Raw genomic sequence first — 25,011 nt, 5'->3', positions numbered from 1 at the left:
AAGTTTACCTCATGAGATGAACCGGATAGACTATTCCTTTAGATTCATTTATATAGTTGCAGTTGACTCAGAATTCAGTTTCAATTTTTAAAAAACTTTATTTGACAGGTAGATTTATAGACAGAGAGACAAAGGTCTTCCTTCTGTTGGTTCATTCCCCAAATGACCACCATGGCCGGCGCTGCGCCAATCTGAAGCCAGGAGCCAGGTGCTTCTTCCTGGTCTCTCATGTGGGTGGAGGGACCCAAGCACCTGGGCCATCCTCCACTGCCCTCCCGGGCCACAGAGGAGCAACTGGGACTAGAACCCAGTGCCCTTATGGGATGCCGGTGCTGCAGGTGGAGTATTAACCAAGTGAGCCATGGCACCAGCCCCAGTTTTAATTCTTAACTGCATTTTTCTCTTTATAACTTAAGATTACCAGTGAACATTTTAAAATACAGAATCAGTAAATCTGTTTATAAAATAGCTATTAAAACAATTTATATACAATATATAGTATGATTCAAAAAATTACATTGTTGTACAGTCTTTGTGTATAATGAAAATGCTCTATTTATAAGGTATCCCTTTTGCACAAAATGAAATGGAAATGAACAGAGCTGGCATAATCCATTAGTCCACTGGAATTTAGGCTGGGAAAAATGTTGGGAATGCAATCCCTTCCTCACCAGCTGTAGAAAGTGATTTTTCTGAACAGCAGACACTCAGACACAGAGCATGGACCAGACTCCATTTCCCAACCTGAGGGACTCCTGCAACACAGACCCACCTGAGAACCTACCCCTTGGCTTTAGCCTCATCTTCCCACATTTCACCTAACCATCATCATCTTGTTTATATGGAGTAAATTTGAAGTTAATCATGTACAGTGGGCAACTGCTAACTAGTCAAATATCTTAGCTTTTTGTGTGAACATCAAGCCTTTCTCCTCAGCCTATGTCTATGTCTGCCTACAAGGAAGTCAAATTGACATGAAGCAAAAAAGGATATATTGCTTCTGAAACAATGCATTGCTTTGTGTTTACTGTTCTTCCTTTAAAAAACTGATAGTGCTTCTCCAATCCACTTTCACCTACCCTACTACCTGGGAGCATGTTTCCTTGGCACATTTTCCAAGTTGGATGGAAAACTAAGTACTGCAGGACTACAGATGTTCTTGCATATAAACATTATGACCAGCCTTTAAAAGGTGCAGTTATAAAAGCATGGACATTATTTCCAATAAGTTTGTTTTTTCATATTAAAATATTGTCTGCACTGAGTATTTTTAAGCTTTGATATATCCATGCCATATGGTTACAAAAAGTAGGAATCTTATCAAATAGGATTTTTTTTTTTTTTTTTTTTTACTTGAGAACAAGTTTATTGGGAAGGGTTTCTGTTAAAGTGGAAGCAAGTCCCTGTCACAATTACAGCTCTGGAGACCTAGTCGTTTCAGAGGTCCCAGTGTTCACAATTAATAGCAAAACCAAACTCACGCAGAGAGGTGACAGTCTTTAGACTGCTCTGGAAGGTACAACCATTGATTTCAGCTGTCCTCGGAAGCAGGCCCTCCCCCCGAGGAGAAGTCAGGTGGGGTGGGGTGGAGTCAATGCCTATGCGTCTTCAGATAACTTAGCTACTTGGACGAGATTATGCACGCCTTAGAAAATCCAGTGAGGGAACGAGTTCCTGCGGGCAGGGGATATGGCACAGCACCAGTTCCACAGGGAGCGTACAGGATCCTGGGGTCAGCGGCTGTCGGTTTATGGCACACAGAAGAACAGCAGTCACTGGAAGTGGGGGACGGGATGCACGAGAGCAGGGGGTGTCCCGCAGGCCCACCCAGCCTTCCGCCTTGCTGAAGGGTGAGGCCGTGCTCTGCGGCAGCTTGTGGGAACACTGGGCACAGGTGAAAAGCAAAAACCAAAGCTCTAGTCTTCTCCCCCAGAAAGTCCATGTCCAAAAACAGAGGGGACAGTTAGGGTTCCCACGGAGGACTCCGCCTGCCATCCACTTTTGTCTCCACGTGATACAAGACATCAGCCAGGGTGTGCTCTACCACAGCACCCCAGCCCATGTCACTCATGGGGCGGCGAGGTCTTTACAAGGATACTTGAAGCACGGCCCGAAGTTAATAGAGACTGTGCAGCTCTTGTACAGTGAGATGGCTGGGAAGTAAACCCCCTCAAAAATATCTTTGTAAGCCACACTTTGGCACCATTTTTATAAAATATTATCTCACTATGGGGAGTCCGCTTTAGGCACTTCTCTGCTTTATCCACGAAGTCTTTCTCCTCAAAATACAGATAACTCTTGAACTTGATCAAAGCCTTGTCTTTGTATGTGTCAGGCAATGACTTGCCTGTCTCCGTGTCTTCAGGAAGGTTGATGTAGAATCCCAAGGACATCTCCCTGTCCGTAGCCAGAGGAGTAGTGTTTGCCAATGGACTGATGGAACTTGGTTCCCTTTTTGCTCCGCCAAGGATAGCTGAATTTATCATAGCCCAAGGGAGCTTGGAGGTTGCCTAAGGGCTGAGACCAACCCAGTCTGGCAGCAGTGTCGGGTGGCATCTCATTCACAGTGATCTCAAAGTACCAGGCACCTTTCCATACCCCATGAGAGGCCCCCACCATGGAGTAGCCCTTCTCTCCAACCACAGTCAGCTGGTCATCGGAGATCTTCAGCTGGGGAGCTCGATCATGTAGGGCTAACAAAACTCACTTGTACAAGCAGGCTCTGTAGAGGTCTCCAGGGATAGATTTTCCTGCCCAACGGTCAAGTTCGAGCTTCTCAGGGTCAGGGGCGTGGGGGTCAGGCTCAGCTAAAATATACCGATAGCCATCTTTATTAAATGGATGCTCCAAGGGGTAGCCATGAGGGGGAAGGCGCTGAACAGAAAACAAAGGGTCACTGCGGGCCTTCTTGGTGGTCCCCGTGGTCCCTCCATCCTGCTGTTTGCGCTTGTCTCCTCTTCCCTTTCCACTGCTCCCTGCTGCAATGCCCCCATTTAGATTCCCACTGGTAGACACAGCACTGCTTTGTTTCTGGTTGTCGTAAGCAGGACCGATGTTACTAAGATCCTGATTCAGAAGTCCAAATTTGGGGTAATCTTCAGGGTCTTTGCTCCCTGGATCAGGGTGCTCCTTTACCAAAAACACATCTCTCTCTTTACTGATGGTTTTAACAATGTTTTTTGGCCAAGTCATTTTCCCAGGTCTCTGGTTGTCATGCACTCCCAGTATTTATCAATAAATGGTATAATATCCTTATCTTTGGAGAACATGGTTTTCGGGTGCTCATCCTGTGTTCGGGACTGCCATGTAAGGTTGGCCAAAGCACTAAGGCACATTTCCTTCAAGTCTGCTTGCTTCCGGAGGAAATAGGTATTCCCACTGTGATGGCAAACATTGCAATGAAAACTGTAGTTAGTCATGAAAGGCAGGCAGGATGAAGTGTCGATGCCAAAAGTCTCTACCATGAACGATTTCGTACAGATGCCACACTGCAGCTCCACTTCCCCCAGCTGCCAGCAGTTCTCATCCACCAAACCCGTCTGCACGTCCATCACCTCCGATGTGTCCCCGGCGCCGTCTAGTGTATCCTTCCCATTCGTGGATTCCATCTTTAAACCGCTGCTTATATCCGCCAAGCTGGCATCCCCACTCTCAGCTTCTCCCCATCTGGGCTCCGCCGCGGGAGCAGCAGACGTCCCCTCTCCAGCCAGAGCGGCTACTACTGGTGCAGCCGGCTTCGTCTCTCCGTCTTCTGCAGCTGCTGCATTTGCAGCCACTCCCGGGCCGGGCCTGCCACCTGCTCCCGAGCTGGGTCCAGTTCCCACCACCGCCATGCCTGCACTCAAATAGGATCTTAAGAACATACATAAATTAAACTTACTTTTATTGTTTCAAGGCATCTTTACAAAATATCCTTTGAAAAATTGTATGAGATGACAAGCTTACACAAGATTACTTTGAAGTTGTCTTTTTACTTTTGGGTGGTTTCCTTTTCTTATTAGGGTTTGCAATCAGTTTCTTTATTTTAAGGGGCTGTAACGCTACAGCAGAGGCTGGCTGACCTTCTGCAAGTTTCCTCTTGGGTTTTGAGAGGTCTTCAAATGAAGTTTCCAAAATCTCTCCGCCTGGCTTTTCCAAAGCCTCCCCGGAACCTTCAGTTGTGTCTGGAAGCCAGGGTACATTTAAATCGGGTACTCTGGGGATGATGGCACTGACTTCATCCACGAAGTCCGTGGAGTTCTTTTTAAACCCCAAGGCTAGGACACATTTCAAGCCAATGACCGGGGCGATTCTCTCACTGAGCCGGGGAAGCTGGCAGGCAGGCACGGCTCTGCTCACACTCAGCTGGATCAGGTGAGAGGTGATGATGGCAGGCTTGGCCGACTTACACACCAGCACCAGCAGCAGCTCGCTCCTCTCCAGGGCTCTGGTGACCTCGTTGACGCCGATGGCCAGCTGCTTCCTGATGTGCACAGGCGACCACCCCGAGGCTGGCTGCTTAGCGTCTGCCTCTCTCTCGTCCAGAGCCTCGCCAATATCAGCATCGAGGTTGCATTTTTCTCGGCTTTGCTTTTTGACACAAGTTTTTTTCTTTTTCTTCTTATCCTCAATCTTCTGAAGTCCAATTGATCTAAACCTGTCTTCCAGGGTCTGGAGGATGAAGTGCATGTGGTCCCTGTCCAGCTCACTCCAGCAGATGGCATATGGGTTGTTCAAGGACGTCTTTACAACCAGAGGCCTCGTCTTCCGGACAGATCCCCGTGCTGGGGCTTGAGGGGCCGCAGCCATCGTGGAAAATCCTTCAGAGATGCAAAATGACAATGGAAAAGTCATGTTAGCTAGAAATGCACGCCTTCAGAGTACCTTGGTCGTACGGATTCTTGGTAAGCTATAGCAAGCATGTGTATGTAGACCAATTAGGTGACCACACATTTAACCTCTTTCAAGATTAACTTTCCCCATTTGTCTCATGACTTTGTCTTTATTCACAGGCAGGATGTGAATGTTCTGCATGGTTGTAATCGGTGAAATTCCACTTGTTTATTCATTCAAAATGTTCATAATTCTCTTTTTGGGGGCTGTATGGCATTAATCTTATAGATTTGTTTCCATTTTCTAAAGTGCTCTCTAGTTGGGACTCCTGTTCACTGAGCACCTGCAGTGTGTGGATGGAGTTCTAGGCCCTGGGATTCATGGGGCCCAGGAGACCTCTGCCATTCATAATTAACCAACTGTGATTCTGTCAAGACCTGAGCCGTGTGCTCCCTTCTGTGACTCTGCCTTCCTCCTTGCACCCAGTTTCTTGTATATCCGTCCTGAAACACTGACTGCACAGGCAGAGGTATACTTGTATCTCCCCTGCCCCTCCCCACACGGTTATTCCAAGCTGACTTCCCTCCCTGGCAACTTTACAAAAACTGAGGAAACGTGGTGGTGAGACTTAAAGACATTGTTTCAGTAAGGAAAAGCAAGAAGAGGGATCCTTACTGCTGGGATCCACTGGTCTAGGGCATACCCTCCCTATCCTCAGGGCGACTGCCTAGGCCTGCCTTTCCTCGCCTTCTATCTGGCATTCAGTTGAGAACCATGGGCACCCTCGTGGCAAAGCTAATGGAAGCTACATGCTCTCCGAGAGTGTGTGGGCAACATGTCAGAACATACAAGGCCCCTGCTGCGTGTGCTCCTTGATTCTCAAAACATTCCTGCAGAACTCCCCAAGGTGGGAGTGAGGAAACAGACTCACTACGCCAAGTCACAAGTAGTTTTCCAAATCCCAGTTTTCTGCTTATTCAGTCCTAGCTGCACCTCAGAAATAACCTGTGGCTTTAAAAATATTTATCCAGATAGTTGGTCTTCACCTAGAATCTCTGAGAATAGGGCCAGGGCATCTGTGTTAGTGAAAAGCTGCCCAGGTGAACCTGACAGAGAACCAGAATGAGCAACTGCAGGTGTGGGAGAGGCCGCCCTTCCACACCGGGCAGCTCTGAGAAATGGCCCTCGCCTCTCCTCAGCTGTGACGCTCCTCCCAGTCACCTTCCCACAGAAAACTTAAATTCCACTCCCTGGGGTCAGAGATCAAACCCCAGTCGTGTCAGTAGTACCCACGCTGGGCACTGCTGCCTACGCTGCTTCCTTCGGGCCCACCACACTGCCCTCCCCAGCATCCCGACAAGCTCAGGGAACTGGGAAGGAAAGTGATTCTTCCAAATCCACTTAAGTATCGCTAACTGCTGGCATCAGGTTAAAGCTGGTCAGGAAGGGGAAATAAGTGAGGAGCAAGACAAATGCGACTGCACAGGGATCTTGCCAAAACACAAGTCCCTTAAGATGTTCAGCATCTGAACAGCAGGGGTAGAGACTTACAGCTCTGTGCTCCAGAGGGGTAACAAGAGGCGTTAACTTCTGAATGCAGAACCTGGCGGGGGAGATAAAAAGGTGTAAGTGGCTTGGATAAGCAGAAGTTCATGCAGTACAATCCAGAAACAAAATACTGTAAGAATAGCTTGGGAAAATAGACCTCGCTGAGGTGCCTTCCGAACTATGTCTCCGAGCCTCTACTTCCAATAGAGTCAAGGCAAATGACCCAGACAAAGAGGGTTCTTATCTCCTGGTTCTATCTCCAGAAGGCCTGGGGCGGGGCGGGGCGGGGCGGCATTTGGGGCTGGAGCCAGGAATACCATCCGGTTTTCCCAGGTGGGTGGCAGGAACCCCAATGACTTGAGCCATTACCATTTCAGGGATCCCAGTGTTTGCATCAACAGGAAGCTGGGGTCTGCAGCTGGGTTTTGAACCCAGGCACTCCAGTGTGGGGCACAGGCATCTCAACTGGTAGGCTAAATGCCCGCTCGATCCCCAACTGCAAACTGACGGTGCCACGGAAGGCCCTCCACGCTCTGACCCCATGTCTCACCTGCCTTTCTCCCTACACTCCCCCCAGCACATTTTACACTCAACACCAAACCACACGCATACTCACTAAGCCATTAGTTTCTCCCCTCCCTGTCTATACTGCCTGGAATACCACGCCTCCCTTCAGCCCCTCAATGCACGCGGAGCAGTGGAAGGCAGAAAGGTCAGGGTGGGGTTTTATCTTTGTAGTTCCCCCGCCCACCAGGTGCGGTAATCCAGGCACCCAGAGGAGCCCAAGTAGAAGCGCGCGCTGGTCCCGGGAGGTAGCCGGAAGCCCCGCGGCTGCGCGACAGGCCCCCAGGAAGCCCTGGCTACCGTGCGTGGCCGGGGCCGCGACCTCGGCCTCCGGACCCAGCCGGAGACCCAGGCTCGATTCCACCCGGGCCGGGGTCCTTCCTCCCCAGCCTGGCTTCTCCCGCACCCCAGCTCCACTTACAGCTCGCGTCTCCCAGCGGACCACGGCGGCGGCTGCACGTGCGCCTGCGCCGCGCCTGCGCACAGCCCTCGCCTGCCGGCAGCGCCTTCCTCTCGCTGTTGGGGCTGGGCGGAGGTGCTGAGCGCGCTCCGCGTTGGTTTACTCCGCCGTAAGGATCTTCACCCACCCGATGTCGGGCTGCGGGGAAGCCACAGAGCGAGGCCTCAGCTTTGAACCGGGAGCGGAGGCTCCGGCGTGTGCGCGGCGCAGCTTGCTTCTCGCGAGATCTTAGGGTTGCCATGGTGAGTTGCCGCCGCGTTCTCCAAGCCTGCGGGTTGGGAGACCGTCCAGTTCTCCAAGCCTGCGGGTTGGGAGACAGTCAACCGGTGAAACTCCCCGGAGGCTGGTTCCCTCAGGGCGTCTTTGCTCCTGTCTGCACCCTCCTATTTCTAGCTCGGTTTCCGTCTTTCAGAGCCTTGTAAGTCTTAGCTCGCTCTTTTCCCTCCTTAGGGACGCAAAACCCCAGCCCTTGCTGCCCCAGTCCCTCACTCTCCGTCGGATCCCTGCGCACGACCCACCGCCCTGGAAAGAAGAGAAACGGGTGGGGGGTGGATGGGTGGGTGAGACACTTCCCAGGCAGTAATGTAATCCTGGGAATAATGTAGAGAGGAAGAGTAGGGCTTTTCGCATCCCGGAACACGGCATCCTCTGCGGTGGTTACTGCAGCCAACGCAGAGGGCAGTTAGGAGCGGACTCGGGTGTCGCCGGCAGTCGGTGAAAACAGCGGAGGGAGAGTGTTAAGGTCGGGGCTCTACACTTGGCTGTGCACTACACACCTCAGTAGGTTGTTAATGAGCTGCTCACCCCCGCCCCTTTTCCTCTTCCGCTTTAACCTGAGCCACCATCCTGACCCTCTCATACTGGGGGTGCTTCAAAAAGTCCTTGGAGAATGAAATTAAAAGATGAGTTTCTCGTGGTGCAAAATTTCTTTTTAAATCCATGCACACGAGGGTCTTCAGAACAGCCATGAAAAATGAGTATCATGAAGAAACCGCATAGATTTAATAGATTTTTTTTTGCACCAAAATACAATCTTTTTTAAAAAAATTATTTCTTTGCAAGACAGAAAGACAAGACCACAGTCCTGGTTCACACCCCAGATGCCCACAGTGGCCAGAACAAGGCTGGTCCGAAGTCAGGAGCTGGAGCCCAGTCTAGGTCTCCCACACGGGAGGCAGGGCACCATCACTTGAGCATCACGTGCTGCCTCCCAGGGTATGCATCACCGGGAAGCGGGAATCAGGTTGCAGAGGAACCAGCTGGTGTCTGAACTGCTAGGCCAAATGCCCACCCTGGTCTTTTAATTCCATTGCCATGAACTTTTTGAAGTATCCTCGTACATATTTTCCTCCTTTTTTTCAGTCTATGCTCTGCTTGTTTCCCATTTTGGAATCTGGTTTATATAAATTTTGATAGCCTACATAGTACCTAACTGACCATAAAGTAAACACTACAAAAAGTGGCATTGCTTTTGGTCAAAAACTGCAAGTTACACAAGGTTAAAGTATAATCTGATTTTTATCACATGTAGAAAGTTGAAAAAGGGCAGTTGGGGCAGCATTGTGGTGTGGTGGGTTAAGCTACCTTCTGTGTTGCTAGCATCCTGTATCAGATAGCTGGTTCCAGTCCCAGCTGCTCTGCTTCCAATCCAGCTCCCTGCTAATGTGTCTGGGAAAGCAGCAGAAGATGGCCCAAATACCTGGGCCCCTTCCACCTATGTGAGAGACCCAGATGGAGTTCAATGTTCCTGGCTCTGGCCTGGCCCAGCTCATGGTAGCTATCTGTGGAATGAACCAGCAGATGGAAGATCTCTTTGTCTGTATCTCTTCTTCACTCTGCCTTTCAAGTAAATATTTAAAAAAAAAAGAATAAGCTACCATGAGATTGAGTACAACAACAGGCTTTTGTTTCAGAAAATGGATTATAGTAGTTCATTATGGAGAATTAAACATGGAATCCTAAAAACAGACACACAGATCTCATTGAAATACTAGAATTATGGGAAGAAAATCTGTCTAATTCTTTGTCCCTGTTAAGGTTCCAGATTTATCATTTGAGCATCATCTTAGTATTTATTAGCTGGGTAGGGATTATCAGTGGTTACATGTCTCTGGAGCCAGGCTACCTGGTTGAAATCCTAATTTCATCACTGACTAGCTATAACTCTAGGCTACCTAATTAACCTCCTCTGTGAAGTGATAAAAATAGTACCTGTTTTGAGGATTAGAGGAGCTGATCTATTTAAGATGCTTAGCATAGTGCCTGGCATATAGTCTTGGCAGTCCTGATAAATAGTTTTGTAATGAATACAGTGACAACCTGGCAGAATTAAGTGAATGAAAATTATATGTAGCTTCTTTATTTCAGTGCTTTTTTTAAGACTAGCGATACAGTTTCCACAATAATTTTGTGAAAATGAACATTTCAAAATTAGTTTCTGTCCCATTTGTATCACACAAGCATGATAACAAAAAAGAATTGTTTCCATGGCCCGGAATCTCCAAACATATTTCCTTTCTGCACTCCCTTCTAATTTGTTTCACAATATGTATGCTTTAATAGGAGTAATTATAAAGGTATGTAAAAAGTTTGGAAGCAATGAAATTAAAAGAAGTCTATTTTGGTGGGGAAAATTCTGAGGGCAGGCATTTGGCTCACTGATGCGAGCTGGGATGCCTGTATCTCCTACTGGAGTGTCTGCATTGTTCCTGATTCCCACTTCCTGCTATTGCATGTCCTAGGAGGCAGCAGATGATGGCTTCTAAACATGGATGCAAAAGAAGGAAGGGAGGGAGGAAGGAAAAGGAGGAAGGAAGAAGAGGGAGAGAGGAAAGAAAGAAAAAAGAAAAAAGGGGGCCAATGCTGTGGCACAGCGGGTTAAAGCCTCCATCTGCCGTGCTGGCATCTCATGGACACTGGTTCAAATCCTGGCTGCTCCACTTTCGATCCAGCTCTCTGCTATGGCCTGGGAAAGCAGTGGAAGATGGCCCAAATGCTTGGGCCCTGCACCTGTGTGGGATACCCGAAAGAAGCTCCTGGCTCCTGGCTTCGGATTGGCACAGCTCCAGCTGTTGAGGCCAGTTGGGGAGTGAACCAGCGTATGGAAAACCTCTTTCTCTGCCTCTCCCTCTCTCTCTGTGTAACTCTGACATTCAAATAAATAAATCTTTAAAAAAAAAAAAAACAGTAAATGGTAATGAAAATTCTATGGGAAAGCTGAATGCAGGCTTAAAAAAAAAAAAAGAAAATTCTTGTAAACCATCCTGTTGAAAAAATCAAGGGAGAAATGTTACAGTATCACTGAGACATTTTTTTTTTTAAAGAAAAGCTATTGATCAGATTCAGCATCCATTCATATTAACAATTCCTATGAAATTACAAGAGAAATTAATTTCTTTAACATAGTAACATACACCAAAATCTCACCACTGCAGTAAACATCACATTTAATAGTGGAAAACTGAAAGTATTACATTTAAGGTATAAGAGTGCTCATATTACTATATTTTTTAAAGATTTATTTTATATATTTGAAAGATGGAGTTACAGAGAGAGGTAGAGGTCTTCCATCACTTGGTTCACTCCATTCCAACAGCTGGAGCTGAGTCAAATCAGAGCCAGGGAGTTCTTCCAGGTCTCCCACGTGGGTGCTGGGGCCCAAGGACTTGGGCCATCCTCCGGTGCTTTCCCAGTTACATTAGCAGGGAGCTGGATCAGAAGTGGAGCAGCGGGGACTCAAACCAGCACCCATATGGGATACCAGCACTGCAGACTAGGGTTTTAACCTGCTCGGCCACACCACCAGCCCCTGCTAATATTACTATTACTACTGTTTGTTATACTAGATTATACAAAGAAAAGAAAGTTGTGAGGATTGGAGAGGAAGAAATGAAATTGTCATTATAGACTGCTAGCTATAGACCAAAAAATAAAAATAAAAATTGCCCAAAAAAGAATAAAGAGACTCAGCGGAGCCATTGGATATAATTTACAAAGGTCAATTCCCTTTCTCTACTGCAGTAGCAGATACACAATGAAATTCAAAAAGCAACCTCCATCTACATGATGAAAATCACAAAGTAACAGAAGTAAATCTGCAGAAGTTGTGCAGTACCTTCAGTGGGGAAGAGTAGAAACTTTATCAGAAAACATGACAACTATTGAGAAACTCATGTAAGGGTCATGCATAGTAAACCTGTATCGTCAAGCTCAGCCCTGATCCTCATCCAACTGACAGAGACTTTCAGTGCAAGTCCAAGAAAAAGTAAAAGTTATTATTTTGTGGGACTTGATCCATGGATGCTAAAGTGTATCTGAAAGAACACAGTGCCAGAATCCTTCCTGAACAAAATGGGAAGCATTTAATAAGTAGGATAATGTGTGTGCCACAGGTGGAGGGATAAGCAAATAGAAGGCCCACGAGACTACTGTTATATTATTAGGAGCAGCTGCTCCTGGCATTCTTTCTTAAGCCCACTGTAATCAGGCTTTGCTCCCGCCACCAGTTAAACTTCTCTTCAGCTCATCAGTGAGCTAGCGCCAACTGTTAATCCTCAGTCGTTATGTTGCTTGAAATACTTTCCCATGTGATAAGCTTTTTTGACTTGATTTCCAGCATACCACATTCTCTGCAATTTCTTCCTCTTCTCCCCAGCTCCCTAATTTTGGAGTCCCCCAGGGTTCAATCTTCACTTCTTTTTTCTCTTTTATATACACTCATGTTCTAGGGTCATCAAGTCTAGAATTCCAAATACTGTTCCTAGGTTGGTAACTTCTAAATCATCTATCCAGCCCAGACTGAACATGGATATTCAGCCGTCTATGTGACTTCACGGATGTCTCAGAGGTAACCGGGCCAAGCTGAACTGGTCTTTGCACCCCACCAAACCTACTCCATCTGTGGCTCTTCTCATCAGGCCAGGAGGCGTGGGATTATGCGTCACTCCTTTCTTTCTGTCACAGCCCATGTGCAATTTGTCAGCAGATTCTGTTGACTCCACCTTCAAAATACATCCAGAATTTGAAGTACCCCTCACTACTGCCACTGCTACTACCTGAGTTGGAGACATCCGTAAGTTCTCCCCTAGATTACTATCACAGTAAGGATAATTTTCCTTTTTCCCTGATTATCTATTTTCTTTTCTTTTTTTTTAAGATTTATTTATTTATTTGAAAGACAGAGTTACAGAGAGTGGTAGAGACAGAAAGAGAGGTCTTCCATCTGCTGGTTCACTCCCCAACTGGCTGCAATGGCCGGAGCTGTGCCAATCTGAAGTCAGGAGCCAGGACCTTCTTCCGGGTCTCCCACATGAATGCAGGAGCCCAGGGACTCGGGCCACACTCCACTGCCTTTCCAGGCCACAGCCACAGCAGAAGACTGGACGGGAAGTGGAGCAGCCGGGACTCGAACCGGCACCCATATGGGATGCCAGTACTTCAGGCAGGGGTTTTAACCCGCTGCACCACAGTGCCGGCCCCACCTGTTGTCTGTTTTCAAGGTAGGATCAAGAGCAATCCTGGTCAGGTCAGGTCCAGTGCTCTACTCCCACTAAAAGCCAAATAAACACTTTTGGACCAGGCTTTATAGGATCTGACCTCCGTCCCTCGCTCCCTGCCTCAGCCACACTGGCCTCCTTCCTGTCCCTCCCTCCTGCTCGGGAAGTCCAAAATCGTCTCAGGGGAAACTCTGCCTCCAGGGATCTGCCTGGCCATCTCCCTCACCTCCTTCAAGTTTTATTCCAACTTCTACTTTCCAAAAAGACTAATCCTGACTCCCCTACTTGCAACTGCCAATCACCTCCTCGTTCCCCACATTCTTCGGACTTGTCCTCTTTTTTCTGCTCCTTTTAAAAATAGGACTTTTCACCCATCTGGTAATAGACTATGTAATATGCATATGATGTGTTTATTATCTGTCATCCCCTACCAGAATGATACTGGAAGAGAGATTTTGTTTCTTTGCTTTACGGATATTTCTCAAGAGCCTAGGACAGTGTCTGGCTCCCTCAGGCACTCAGTGAATATTTGCATGAATAAATATGGGAGGATAGGATGAAATGGAGTTGGAAAATCCCAAGGGGCTTCACAACTAAAGGTAATCTTCTGTTTCTTAATAGAAAGTGACTCCTAAGTGTGCCTTTCATTGTTTTAAAGCTTTACATCTATATGTATGTGTATAACCAACTTTTAATAAAACAGTCCAAAAAAAAAAAAAAACCTATTCTATTGTCTGTCCAAGCTGAAGAGCCCCCACGAGCTGACGTGGCACTGAGTGGGGAATACTGTTATGGATGCTTGGAGGACAAGGATTCCGCTGCTTTCCTTCCTTCTTGCTCCCTGAGAAAATGCCACAGCTCTGCCAATCTGATGGGGGAGGACAACCCAGGAGAAGAAATACTTTGAAAAGAGTGTTTTACAGAATATTCTAGACTTAGAGAATTAGAGCACAGAGTACCTCCCGCTCTCCTCTTCTGGTTTTGTTTTCTTTTAATGTTTATTTATTTTCATCTACTTGAAAGGCAAAGCAACACATTTTGCATCTGCTGGTTCACTCCCCAAATGCCAGCAACAGCGGGGCTCTATCCAGGTCCCTACCCATTTCTCCTACATGGGTGTCAAGGGCCCAAGGACTTGAGCCACCATCTGCTGCCTCCCAGGATGCATTAGCAGGAGGCTAGATAGGAAGTAGAGAAACCAAGATTCACACTGGCACTGCAGTGTGGGACGTGAGCATACTGAGCAGTGGCCTACTCCCTTATACCAAAATGCCTGCCCCCTCCTGGTTTCTTATAATTATCATGTCAAAGGTAGCTGAAGATGACATTGAACTTCAGTGCAGAAACACTGAGAGGGGTTTTCCACCTTTGACTGGACTAACCTAGGGTGTTTCTTCTTTTCTCATTTTTAGGTATCACTGAATTTTTATTTTAACAAAGATAAGGCAGGCCAGCGCCGCGGCTCACTAGGCTAATCCTCCGCCTTGCGGCGCCGGCACACCGGGTTCTAATCCCGGTCAGGGCGCCGGATTCTGTCCCGGTTGCCCCTCTTCCAGGCCAGCTCTCTGCTGTGGCCAGGGAGTGCAGCAGAGGATGGCCCAAGTACTTGGGCCCTGCACCCCATGGGAGACCAGGAGAAGTACCTGGCTCCTGCCATCGGATCAGCGCAATGCACCGGCCGCGGTGGCCATTGGAAGGTGAACCAACGGCAAAGGAAGACCTTTCTCTCTGTCTCTCTCTCTCACTGTCCACTTTGCCTGTCAAAAAAAAAAAAAAAAAAAAAAAGATAAGGCATTCATGGTTTGTAATATTATTTTATTATTATTTATTTACTTTTGACAGAGAACACATTCTCCCATCTGCCAATGGTTCACTCCCCGATGCCTGGGGCTGGTCTGGTGATAGCAATTCTGGAGCCAGAATTCAGTTGTACCTCCCAAGGTGGGTAGCAGGAATTCAGCTCCTTGAGCCATCACCACTACCATCCAGGGTCTCCATTAGCAGGAAGCTGGAGGCGGAGCTGGAGCCGGGAATGGAACCCAGGCACTCTGACAGGGGACACACATGTCTACTGTCAGGTCAAACACTGGCCCCCAGCGCTCCCCGTTCTGAAGCTGCCACTGCGCATGTCCCATTGTCCAGGACTTTTTAAAAACAAAAACCAAGAAAACGGCCCAGTATGTTTTGTAACATTTTTCTTTACTTGGAAATAGATTTATTTCCATTGATTTGCTGTCAAGGAGAGAAAACAAACAAAACAAAACAAAACAAGATTTACATGAGAACGTAGCAAACCTTTAAAAAATGCAGTATTGTACAAAAACAAGCTCAGATGTTCTGAGGGCCTCCCCCCCGACCCCGCCACATCCCTGGTTCAAATCCAGTACCCTCCGAAACTGAGTTTCTTTGCTCCCAGTCCCCTTTCTCCACCACGAAAAACGAAGACCAGAAAGCGAACCACCCGTGCGCCCAGGGACTGTGTTCCAGCTCCAGGGAAGGCACTGAGACGCGGCTCACAGCCCGGTTCTGCGCGTCCGTAGCCTCGCGGGGCGTGGGGTGTGCGCCCTGGGGAACCGGCTCAGGCTGCACAGGCTCGCAGTGCTGGGCCTTGCCCATAAAGAAAAGCAAGTTAGGGTAGTTTTGCGTCACAAAGGGGAAAAAGGAGACAAACCACAAACCCCCTCTCTCACCCAGCGTTCCCAGACTCTGGGGAGGTGACTCCTATGCGAATCCTCGTCGTCAGCGTTGCACACGGGTACAGAGGCGGAATCCCAAGTGAGCTCCACGTCCTGCAAACAGCCTCCTGAGAAAGACCAGAAATGCGATCCAGGAGCGGAGAAGAAATACTTTAAACCCCCTTCCTTTAGCCTTTCCGCTGACGGGGACTCGAGCTGTGAGAACCGCGGGGGCGGCCGGGGAGCCCCCGCGAGTCAGCGAGCGCTCTCCCCTAGCCCCGCCCTCCAGCGCCTCCGGCCAATGGGAGCCGGCTGGGCCGGGAGCGCGACCAATGGGAGGGCCGAGGGAGGAGCTCTGCCTTTAAGAAGCAGCGGCCCGCGAGGCAGAAGCTCAGCAGCAGGCAGAGAGCAGGTGTGCATTGGTCTTCGCCAGGATGTCTCTGCAGGTAACCCAGCGGGTGAGGGGTGCTCCGAGAGGGAGGCGCCGGAGCAGGGGGCGGGGCAGGCGTGGCGACCCCTTGCAGCTGCCGCCCACCCTCCGCGCCTTCCCGGAGCATTCCTGGTGGTTCTGAGGGCATCCCCACCCCGCCCCGAGGGCAGCACTTTGCCACCTGTTTACCAGGAGCCAGGACTCCCCATGGCAACTTCCTGGACCCCAGGGACCGATTAAACCGCGTGAGCGTCAGAGTAGGTGCAGTCCCCGAGGAGCTCGACCACAACCGCTGCTGATGGAATGGATGACTTCCTTGCATGTCATTTTTCATGTGCCTGAATGCAACTGTACATATGTGTGCATTTGAAGTATGCACGCCTATTCTGTTGCTTTCTATAGTTTTGGTCTTCTACCTAGTACTTCTACTTAGTATTTAGCATTTTCTCACCATTAAATATTCTCCAAAAATATAGTTTTTAAATGCATAAGACTTGATAGAATGAACACAACTAAACGTGTTAACCATTTCTTCATGCAGGAAGTTATGTGGGTTAAAGGTGGACACTGCAGTCACCTGGGCTCAGATCTGTAAACCTCGCCCCCTCCCAGCCTGTGAAACAGTGACTTTACCTCCACCACCTCCCCTTCCTTCTCCCACACTGGCGTGTGAACACGAACGCTGTCAAATACGCCGCCTCCATAGTGTATATGAAACAGTGCGGGGCTTGTGGTAAGAGTCGAGGAAACATCAGCTGCTCGTTGAACACGTAGATATTTTTCTCTTGTGAATGACTTCATGTAATCCATACTGAACTTTTCCCAAAATAATCAAAACTTACATGGAAGATATGAGAGTTTCCTTTTTCACTTCATACTTTGTTCTCCGTGGAACTCCGTGCAGCCTTTATGCTGAACCCTGGCAAATACTGTTGGCCCTGCCTGGAGCAGCTTCCCCTGCCCCCGCCCACCCAGGGAACGAGGTGAACGAGGACCCTCCCAGGCTGAGCAGAGCACCTGCTCATCGCCTCCGGAAAGGACTCGCACCCTTCCCGCCCTGTTCCCAGAGCCGCAGCGCCCTCTCAGGGCTCACTTGCCCCTGGGACTCGGAGCTGCTGCGGGCGGATTGTCCTGCGCACGCATCGAGGCCGGGCACCGCGTGTTGCTGTTCAGTGCTGAGCTCTGGGAGCCGAGTGCTCACAGCCAAGTCAAGAACGTGTGCCCTGGGGATCGCGTTGAGTCCTAACACCTTCCTGCCCGGATGCTCGGTGTCTTGGTGAAGCTGCACTTCAGAGGAGTTCGCTTCTCGAGGGGGTTCCCGGGCAGCGTGCCTCACAAAGGCCTCACAACCCGGGATGCGGTGGGACGGCCCGGTACAGCGGGAAGGTCCCGATTCACGGTGCCGGGGAGGTGCCCGCGAGGAGGAAGCAGGGCCCTGCTCCACAGCGGGGTGCCTGTCAGGGGAGGGGCAGCCTGGGAAACTTTGTCAGGGCTTACCTCTTCTGTCCAGAGGGTCCAGGACTTTCCTTAGCTCTTTAATTTTCCAGAAACTTCTTCCTAGAAGGCGAGGCCCTCTCACAGTTTTTAAGACGGCTTAGAATTCTGCTCAAGGCTTGGCTCCCAGCAGGGAATTGAGTGGACATCCTTGGACCGTGGCAGGAGATTCCACAGCAAACAGAACACTTGAGATGGGTGACAAGCCTGAGGAGGAAGACCCAGCGCCTCTTTCTGAACAGCTTTGCCTTGAGCGGCCCTGGTCCCTCATGCAGCCTTTCTATTTTCTCATTATAAACACAGTACAGGCACATTATAGAAAATCTGTACAGAATGTATTTAAAAGCCAAGAAACTTACGAGTATCAAAGGCGGTTACTGTTTGAATATGTTAGTGTGTTTCTTTCTAGTCTTTGTTTTTTCTACACAGTTTACAGGGCTGAGTTTATAAAACAATTTTGTGGTTTTGGTTAAACCATAATCTAAGCATTTTTAAAGTCTTGCTTCACTGTGAATATTTATATCAGTTTCTTCTAGAGCTAGGTTTTCCCACCAAGGAACCTTAAATAGAACAGAAAATAGCTAACCGTCGTCGACCACACTATTCTAAGGACTTTGTGTGTATTAACTTATTTAAAACCTTCTGGCCGCCTTGGGAGTGGTGCTCCTATGGTGTGACACTCCAGATGAAGGACAGACATGCAGAGGTTCTGCAGCTCGTGAGATCCTGCAGCTCTTGCGTGGTTATGTTGTGATCCAAACTAAGGCCGTCTGGCTCCTAACACTAACCCCAACCCTAACCACACTCTAACATTATGTGTAAAACAGCTGATGGTTTCCTAGCAGGATGAGGTGCCCTTTGTCACAGCGTTGCTTTAAGAAGAATATAAAATACAATTAATCCTCTGGCTGTGATTGTAATAATTAAGGGTATCTGTAAGGGTGCATGCTTCCTTCTCGGTCCCCTGTAGGAACTGATTAGGAGGCTGGGCCATTTTTAAGGTTACATAAGTTAGAGACCCTGGTCGCCAATTTGCAGATGATTTCTGTCTGTCACAAACAACTGTTCTAGTTGTGCTTTTGTCCTGTCTTCGGGGTTGGAAGGAAACTTAACCCAGTAACTGCTGTGATCACAGAGTTCTGAGGTCACCGTGGGGCTATCCGCTTTCCCTCCTGGGCCTGTGGACCAAAATGGAGCTCTGACATTGGAGAAAGAACTATGAAGGGCAGGGTTAGACTGCCTCCTTGTTAGATATGCAGGCCTCTGACAGTTCCTGCTTACTTCCAGCTTAAAACAAATGACATGAGGTAAAATATAGTTTATTTAAAGAAAAAGGATTTAAGAGGTCTGTTCATAAGAATAACCACTAAGGCCCTTTGCACAGTACAAATCTGGAGGTTAAAAGAGGGGAAAGGGGCTGGCACCGTGGCTCACTAGGCTAATCCTCCACCTTGTGGCTCCGGCACACCAGGTTCTAGTCCCGGTCGGGGCGCCGGATTCTTTCCCGGTTGCCCCCTTCCAGGCCAGCTCTCTGCTGTGACCTGGGAGTGCAGTGGAGGATGGCCCAGGTGCTTGGGCCCTGCACCCCATGGGAGACCAGGAGAAGCACCTGGCTCCTGCCATCGGCTCAGCGCGGTGCGCCGGCCGCAGCGCACCAGCCACAGCAGTCATTGGAGGGTGAACCAATGGCAAAGGAAGACCTTTCTCTCTGTCTCTCTCTCTCCCTGTCCATTCTGCCTGTCAAAAAAAAAAAAAAAAGGATAAGGCCCCTGGGAGTGCTGTTTCCTGGAATACAGTAAGGAGTGGCTGCTGGCTGCTTCCTGGGCTGTGGGCCTAGGTCAGCCCAAGGTTCCTGGGGAGGTACGCAGGCTGGGGTTGTCAGAGTTAGCTCAGGAGAAAACTTACTCCTCAAGCATGCTTAGAGTGAACCTTTGCTAAGTTGGCTACACAACTTCTCTATTCTGTAAACCAGTTGAAATAAATCTTATGGGTTTTGGTTGAAAGGAATTTATATGAGCAATTTGACTAAATCAGGAATATTTTGAAAGATTGTTTATTGGGGCTGGTGCTGTGGCAGCGGCTCCTCTTCAGATCCAGCTCCTGCTAATGTGCCTGGGAAAGCAGTAGGAGATGGCCCAGGTGCTTGGCCCCTTTACTCACATGGGAGACCTGGAAGACGCTCCTGGATCCTGGCTTCAGCTCGGCTCAGCTCTGGCTGTTGCAGCCATCTGGGGAGTGAACCAACAGATGGAAGACCTCTCCTTCTCTCTGCCTCTGCCTCTATAACTCTGCCTTTCAAATAAATAAATCTTTTTAAAAATTATTTACTTATTTGAGAGGCAGCGTTACAGAGAAGAGAGAGGTAGCTTCCATTCGCTGGTTCACTCCCCAAGTGGCTGCAACAGCTGGGGCTGGGCCGGGCAGAAGCTGGGAGCTTCATATGAGTCCCACACATGGATGGCAGCGGCCCAGACACTTGAGCTGCCTTCCCCTGTTTTCCAGGCACATTAGCAGGGAGCTGGATCGGTTGTGGAGCAGCTACCACTCAAACCAGTGTTCACAGGGGATGCCAGTGCCAGAGGATGAACCCACTGTGCTGCAGTGCCAGCCCCTGAATCAGGAATATTGATTGTCCTTGGCACCGAGCTGGTCCACGCACAGGTGTCAGTGATACTGTTGAAGAACAGGGGCACGTGGGCACTGGGGGAAGAATGTCCTGCCCGATGGCGTGAACTGCTAACCCAGTGCCTGCGTGCAGTGAGATGTGGGCTTGAGAAAGTAGTGTCACATAAAGAAAGTGTCACTGAGTTAATGCCCTTTAAAAGCCATAGATAGTATTAAGAATTTGATTTAGTTCTGCATGTGTTGTCTGAATATCATACTAGGAGAGGTGTCTATGAGTTCAAGAAATTAGGATAATTTTGGTGGAAGCAGAGCAGTAATAACTTAATTTTTTTAAAATGTTTGTCTGTTTTCACCTACTCTAAAGGCAGAGCAACAAAGAGGGAGAGAAATCTTTCATCTTCTGGTTCACCCTCCGCATGCCAACGACAGCCAGGGCTGGGCCAGGTACTGGGAGCCTGGAACTCCATCTGGGTTTCCCATGTAGGTGGCAGGGGCCCAGACACTTGAACCATCCTCTGCCGCCTTCCAAGATGCATTAGCAGGGGAGTGGATCAGTGCCCACATGTGGGATGTGGTTGTCCCAAGTGCAGCCTAACCCACTGTGCCACAGCACTGCACAATAGCTCACTTCTAATTGAAACCTTCTCCTCCTCTCTGGGTTCCCACTCCCTGGTGGTAAATGTCTTCAAATGAAGATGGGCCTGCCTAACATTAGCAAATGCACTGTGTGTCTTTTCTTTCCGTTTTTTCCCCCTTTAGGCTGATTTTGACAAGGCCACCAAAGAGGTGAGGAAGCTGAAGGCGAGACCCAGCGATGAAGAACTGAAAGCCCTCTATGGGCTGTATAAGCAAGCCATCATTGGCGACGTGAATATTGGTATTGCGTGGCTGTAGAAGAAGACTAAGTGTGAACTTGCTTTGAACAGTGTTTATAGAAGCACGCAGTGCACAGTAAACCTGAAAGTATCTCTCCTTCTTTTGGCAGCCTGTCCAGCAATGTTAGACTTAAAAGGCAAGGCCAAGTGGGAAGCATGGAGCCTCCAAAAAGGTGTTTAATTCTTTAACAAGTCCAAAACAAGGCTTCTCAACCTCCCCGTGCAGCAGTCCCTGAGATAACCTGCTTGTGTCTTTCTAGGGTTGTCGAAGGACGATGCCATGAGTGCCTACATTTCTAAAGCTAATGAGCTGATTGAAAAATACGGGGTTTAGAATTCTTAGAATGCAGCAGATGAGAAATTTTCCTTCTGGAGCCTTCGTGGCAAAGGTACCATAACCTAACATTGAGTGTGGAAAATGCACTGTTAACCCCATGTATCGTGTATACTTTCACTATTAGCATGATTTATAATATTTAACTAGGAATATATTATAACTACATAGCTGATTAAATCTTACTTGATTAAACCAAGTGAGACTTGAGTTATTTTTAAAAATTATTACTCTGATGGAACGTGCACAGAAACTTTAACCATTGTTTGTTCTTGTGGTTTTTCTCTGCTACAGTGAGTTGGTGTCAGTGGTGTAATAAATGCAGCTTGTTAAGAATCAGTAGCAGGATGATTCATTGTTACATGGGTGGCTTTGGGCTCACCTAGACGTGGGGACTGTGGAGTGGCAGAATTGCCTGGTCCAGGTCTTCTGTGACTTATGAGATGACCTGGGACAAGTTAGTTAACCTTGCTAAGCTTCATCTGTGTAGGAAAAAAAAATGATATCACTGTCACAGAGTGGTTGTAAGATTTGAATGCGCTAACTATAATCATCCGGCCCTCATATTACAGAAAATGCTATATACAACATAACAAGTAAGCTGAAAAAATATTTTAAAAAAGAAACTCAAGTGTCTATCCATTGGGGCCAGCACTGTGGCATAGAAGGTTAAACTTCCACCTGTGGCACTGGCATCCCATATGGGTGCTGGTTCAAGTCCCAGCTATTCCACTTCCAAACCAGCTAATGTGCCTGGGAAAGCAACGGCAGTCCTTGGGCCCCTGCACCCACACGGGAGACCTGGAAGAAGCTCCTGGCTTTTGCTTGGCCCAGCTTCTGCTTTTGCATCCACTTGGAGAGTGAACCAGCAGATGGAAGACATTTTCTATCTCTCTCTTTCTCTCTGAATCACTGCAATTAAATACTTTTTTTTATAGTCTCTCCATCATTCTTCAAAGAAAGAAAAAGCTGCCATGAAAAAGTGGACTATTTTTCTTTACACTTTTAAATTTAAGAAAAAAAAAACACTTGAAAATGTATCTAGTGATAAATGAACCACTACTGTGTACTTATGTTCAATATCATCAGAATGAAAATATAAGAGTCTGGAATATTGGCCCATTGTTCAGTTTCTGGCCAGTACACAAGTTCTTTGAAAGAGGATAGTTACATTTTAATCTGAAAACTTATTTGAGATACCATAGAAAAAATGCCTGTGAAAAGGGTGTATCTCTATTCTCTTTGTAAGAGTTCAAGTTGAGTGTGGTATCATCAGAGAAATAGATCAACTTCATCGTTTTTTGTTTTGTTTTGTTTTGTTTTGTTTTTTGACAAGCAGAATGGACAGTGAGAGAGAGACAGAGAGAAAGGTCTTCCTTATCTGTTGGTTCATCCCCCAATCGCTGCTGTAGCCAGTGCGCTGCGGCCGGCACACCACGCTGATCCAAAGCCAGGAGCCAGATGCTTTCTCCTGGTCTCCCATGCGGGTGCAGGGCCCAAGGACTTGGGCCATTCTCCACTGCACTCCCAGGCCACAGCAGAGAACTGGCCTGGAAGAGGAGCAACCAGGACAGAATCCGGCGCCCCGACTGGGACTAGAAACTAGTGTGCCGGTGCCGCAGGTGGAAGATTAGCCTATTGAGCCATGGCACCAGCCAACTTCATGTTATTTTTAAAAAGTAATTTTTTTTGAGAGAGAGAGAGAGAGAGAGAGAGCTCCCATCCTCTGGTCTACTCCCCAAATGCCCACAACAGCTGGGGCTAGGCCAGGGCTGCAGTCAGGATCCAAGAACACATTTCAGGGCTCCCAATAGAGAGGCAGAAACCTGATCACTTACTTGAGCTATTACCTGTGCCTCCCAGGGTGCTCCTTGGCAGGAAGCTGGAATCAGAAGCAAAGACCGGACTTGAACCCAGGTACCCCAGTGTGTGTCCCAAGCTGTGTCTCAACCACTGCATCAAACACCTGCCCCAGTGTGTTGAATTATTCTATAGGGGCCTCAAAAAATTAATAAAAAATGGAATTAAAAAGCAAGTTTACTTTGGTATAAAAAAGTTTGAAATCCATGCATAGTATTGTCATTTTTTTTTGTAAAATACAGTCTCATAATACACAATTTCCATGGACTTTTTGATTTTTCATATTCAGTTAATATATTTAAAATGGTAAAACTACAAGCATTAAGTACAGCATAATGGCTGCCAGAGAGGAAGAAGGTGGGTGTGGCTGTCAAAGGGCAGCAGGAGAGGTACTGGGATGTTGGGTTGTTCTGTATATTCACTGTAGCCATGGCAGCTTCCTGATTGGGATGTTACATTTTAGTTTTTACAGTGTTGTTACAAATTGGGCAAATGGCTCTGTGGGATGTCTGTATTTTTTTTATAACTGTAGGAATCTAAAGTCATCTCAAAAAAAGTTCATTTTAATAATCAAGGTTGATTTGTCAACTGGAACATTTTGAAAAGTCAAGCTGCCTCTTATGGCCACTAAGATTTGCCTGAAGATGCTCAGATGTCTTCCACAATGAAGTGAAGGCCCACATCCTCCAAGGAGAAGCTATCAGCTACACCTGGGCTTTTGCAATAGAGGTGTTTTAGAGTTCTTTAGAGACAGAAGCCACAGGATATGTGTATAGATACACGAAGAGGGAATTATTAGAATTGTCTCCTGTGATTATGGTAGCTGAGAAGTCCCATGACAAGTTGTGGCAGGCTGGAGACCCTGGGATGCTGCTAGTGTGACCGAGTCTAAGGGCCTCAGAACCAGGGAGGCCCAGGGTGTAAGTCTCAGTTCAAGGCAAAATGTCCAGGCACCAGCATGGGGGCTGCTGGCCTAAGACCTGGAGTCCAAAGGCCAGCCACTGATGCCCAAGGCAAGAGGCAAGTGCGTCCCAGCTCACAGAGCAGGAGACGCCAGTTTGATTTCTGTATTGGTTGTCTCCAGACCCTCCATCAGTTGATGGTGCCTGCCCACACTGAGGCGGGCTCTTCCCTCCTAGGTCCCTGAGACTCATGTGCTAATCTTGTTTGGAAACACTCTCACAGACACACCCAAAATAGCACTTTTCTAGGTTCATAAGTATGCCTTGGTATTTTAGGAGTCAAGTTGACACCTGAAGTTGACCAGCACATGCAGGCTTGGAAACTCTCAGAGCTGGTCTGTGTGGACCTCGCCTCCCCTGTGGAGAGGCAGGAAAGCTTGGCCAGAGCCTGGCACGGGACACATTGTGAGATTCCCACTTATAGACCATATTGAATAAAAATGTTTCGCATTAATAATGATAAACCCACATTGCTTTTGTACCAATTCTTCAGTAAGAGAGCCCTGAGAGTTTGGAATGGGAGGGTAAAGTACAACATACACTAAGCATTGAGTACAATTTGCTTGAAGCTATTTCTAAACTGAATTTGTGGATTCCAACTCATGTCCTTCCCCAACAATTTTATATTATATTCATTTTGTTAAAAAGGATGATCTATTAGGAGGAATGTTTCCTGTGTGTACTTTTCTTAATCTTACTAAGACTGTATGCACATTACTTAAAACAATAACAAAAATATGAAGCCATATTGTATGTTCATAAACACACTGATGCTTTCATATTTCCTATGTAGCACTTTAATATGCAATTCTATGTAAGGAAGAGGCATTGGTTGCAGTAAGTAGTAGAGTTTATTGTGAAGAGCTGAAGGAAACAG

General features: G+C 47.7%; 2 protein-coding genes and 1 pseudogene across 16 annotated transcripts; 1 reads left to right on the top strand and 2 right to left on the bottom strand.

Annotated features, from left to right (window-relative positions):
• Window positions 1-73: 73 nt before the first annotated feature.
• LOC100348920 (set1/Ash2 histone methyltransferase complex subunit ASH2 pseudogene) lies at window positions 74-3,863 on the bottom strand (annotated as a pseudogene).
• Window positions 74-7,606, bottom strand: LOC100351937 (ribonuclease P protein subunit p38). 3 transcript variants are annotated; one of them, XR_011381477.1, is made up of 4 exons: window positions 7,346-7,606; window positions 6,364-6,415; window positions 2,091-4,799; window positions 74-1,988 (listed from the first exon to the last, which is right to left on the bottom strand). XR_011381477.1 is itself a non-coding variant. In XM_008268310.4 (3 exons), the coding sequence occupies exon 3, from the start codon at window positions 4,786-4,788 to the stop codon at window positions 3,952-3,954; it is 837 nt and encodes a 278-aa protein (XP_008266532.1). In that variant the 5' UTR covers window positions 4,789-4,799; window positions 6,364-6,415; window positions 7,346-7,606; the 3' UTR covers window positions 74-3,951. The 3 variants fall into 3 exon arrangements, 2 of the variants coding, with proteins under 2 accessions (XP_008266532.1, XP_069911536.1); XM_008268310.4 differs by having other exon boundaries at window positions 74-4,799; XM_070055435.1 differs by lacking the exon at window positions 6,364-6,415 and having other exon boundaries at window positions 74-4,799.
• LOC100353195 (acyl-CoA-binding domain-containing protein 7) lies at window positions 7,492-25,011 on the top strand. Of its 13 annotated transcripts, none has more exons than XM_070055440.1 (6): window positions 7,675-7,802; window positions 12,112-12,230; window positions 12,347-12,455; window positions 20,863-20,980; window positions 21,089-21,151; window positions 21,239-22,249. In XM_070055440.1, exons 2-6 carry the CDS (start codon window positions 12,220-12,222, stop codon window positions 21,310-21,312), a joined length of 375 nt encoding a protein of 124 aa, XP_069911541.1. In that variant the 5' UTR covers window positions 7,675-7,802; window positions 12,112-12,219; the 3' UTR covers window positions 21,313-22,249. The 13 variants fall into 13 exon arrangements, 7 of the variants coding, with proteins under 7 accessions (XP_008266531.1, XP_069911541.1, XP_069911543.1 ...); XM_070055442.1 differs by having other exon boundaries at window positions 7,678-7,802; window positions 12,176-12,230; XM_070055441.1 differs by having other exon boundaries at window positions 7,678-7,802; window positions 12,148-12,230.

This window comes from Oryctolagus cuniculus, chromosome 13, assembly GCF_964237555.1.
Source record: "Oryctolagus cuniculus chromosome 13, mOryCun1.1, whole genome shotgun sequence".
In the NCBI taxonomy this organism is placed as follows: Eukaryota; Metazoa; Chordata; class Mammalia; order Lagomorpha; family Leporidae; genus Oryctolagus; species Oryctolagus cuniculus.
This window is presented reverse-complemented; position numbering and strand designations above follow the sequence as displayed.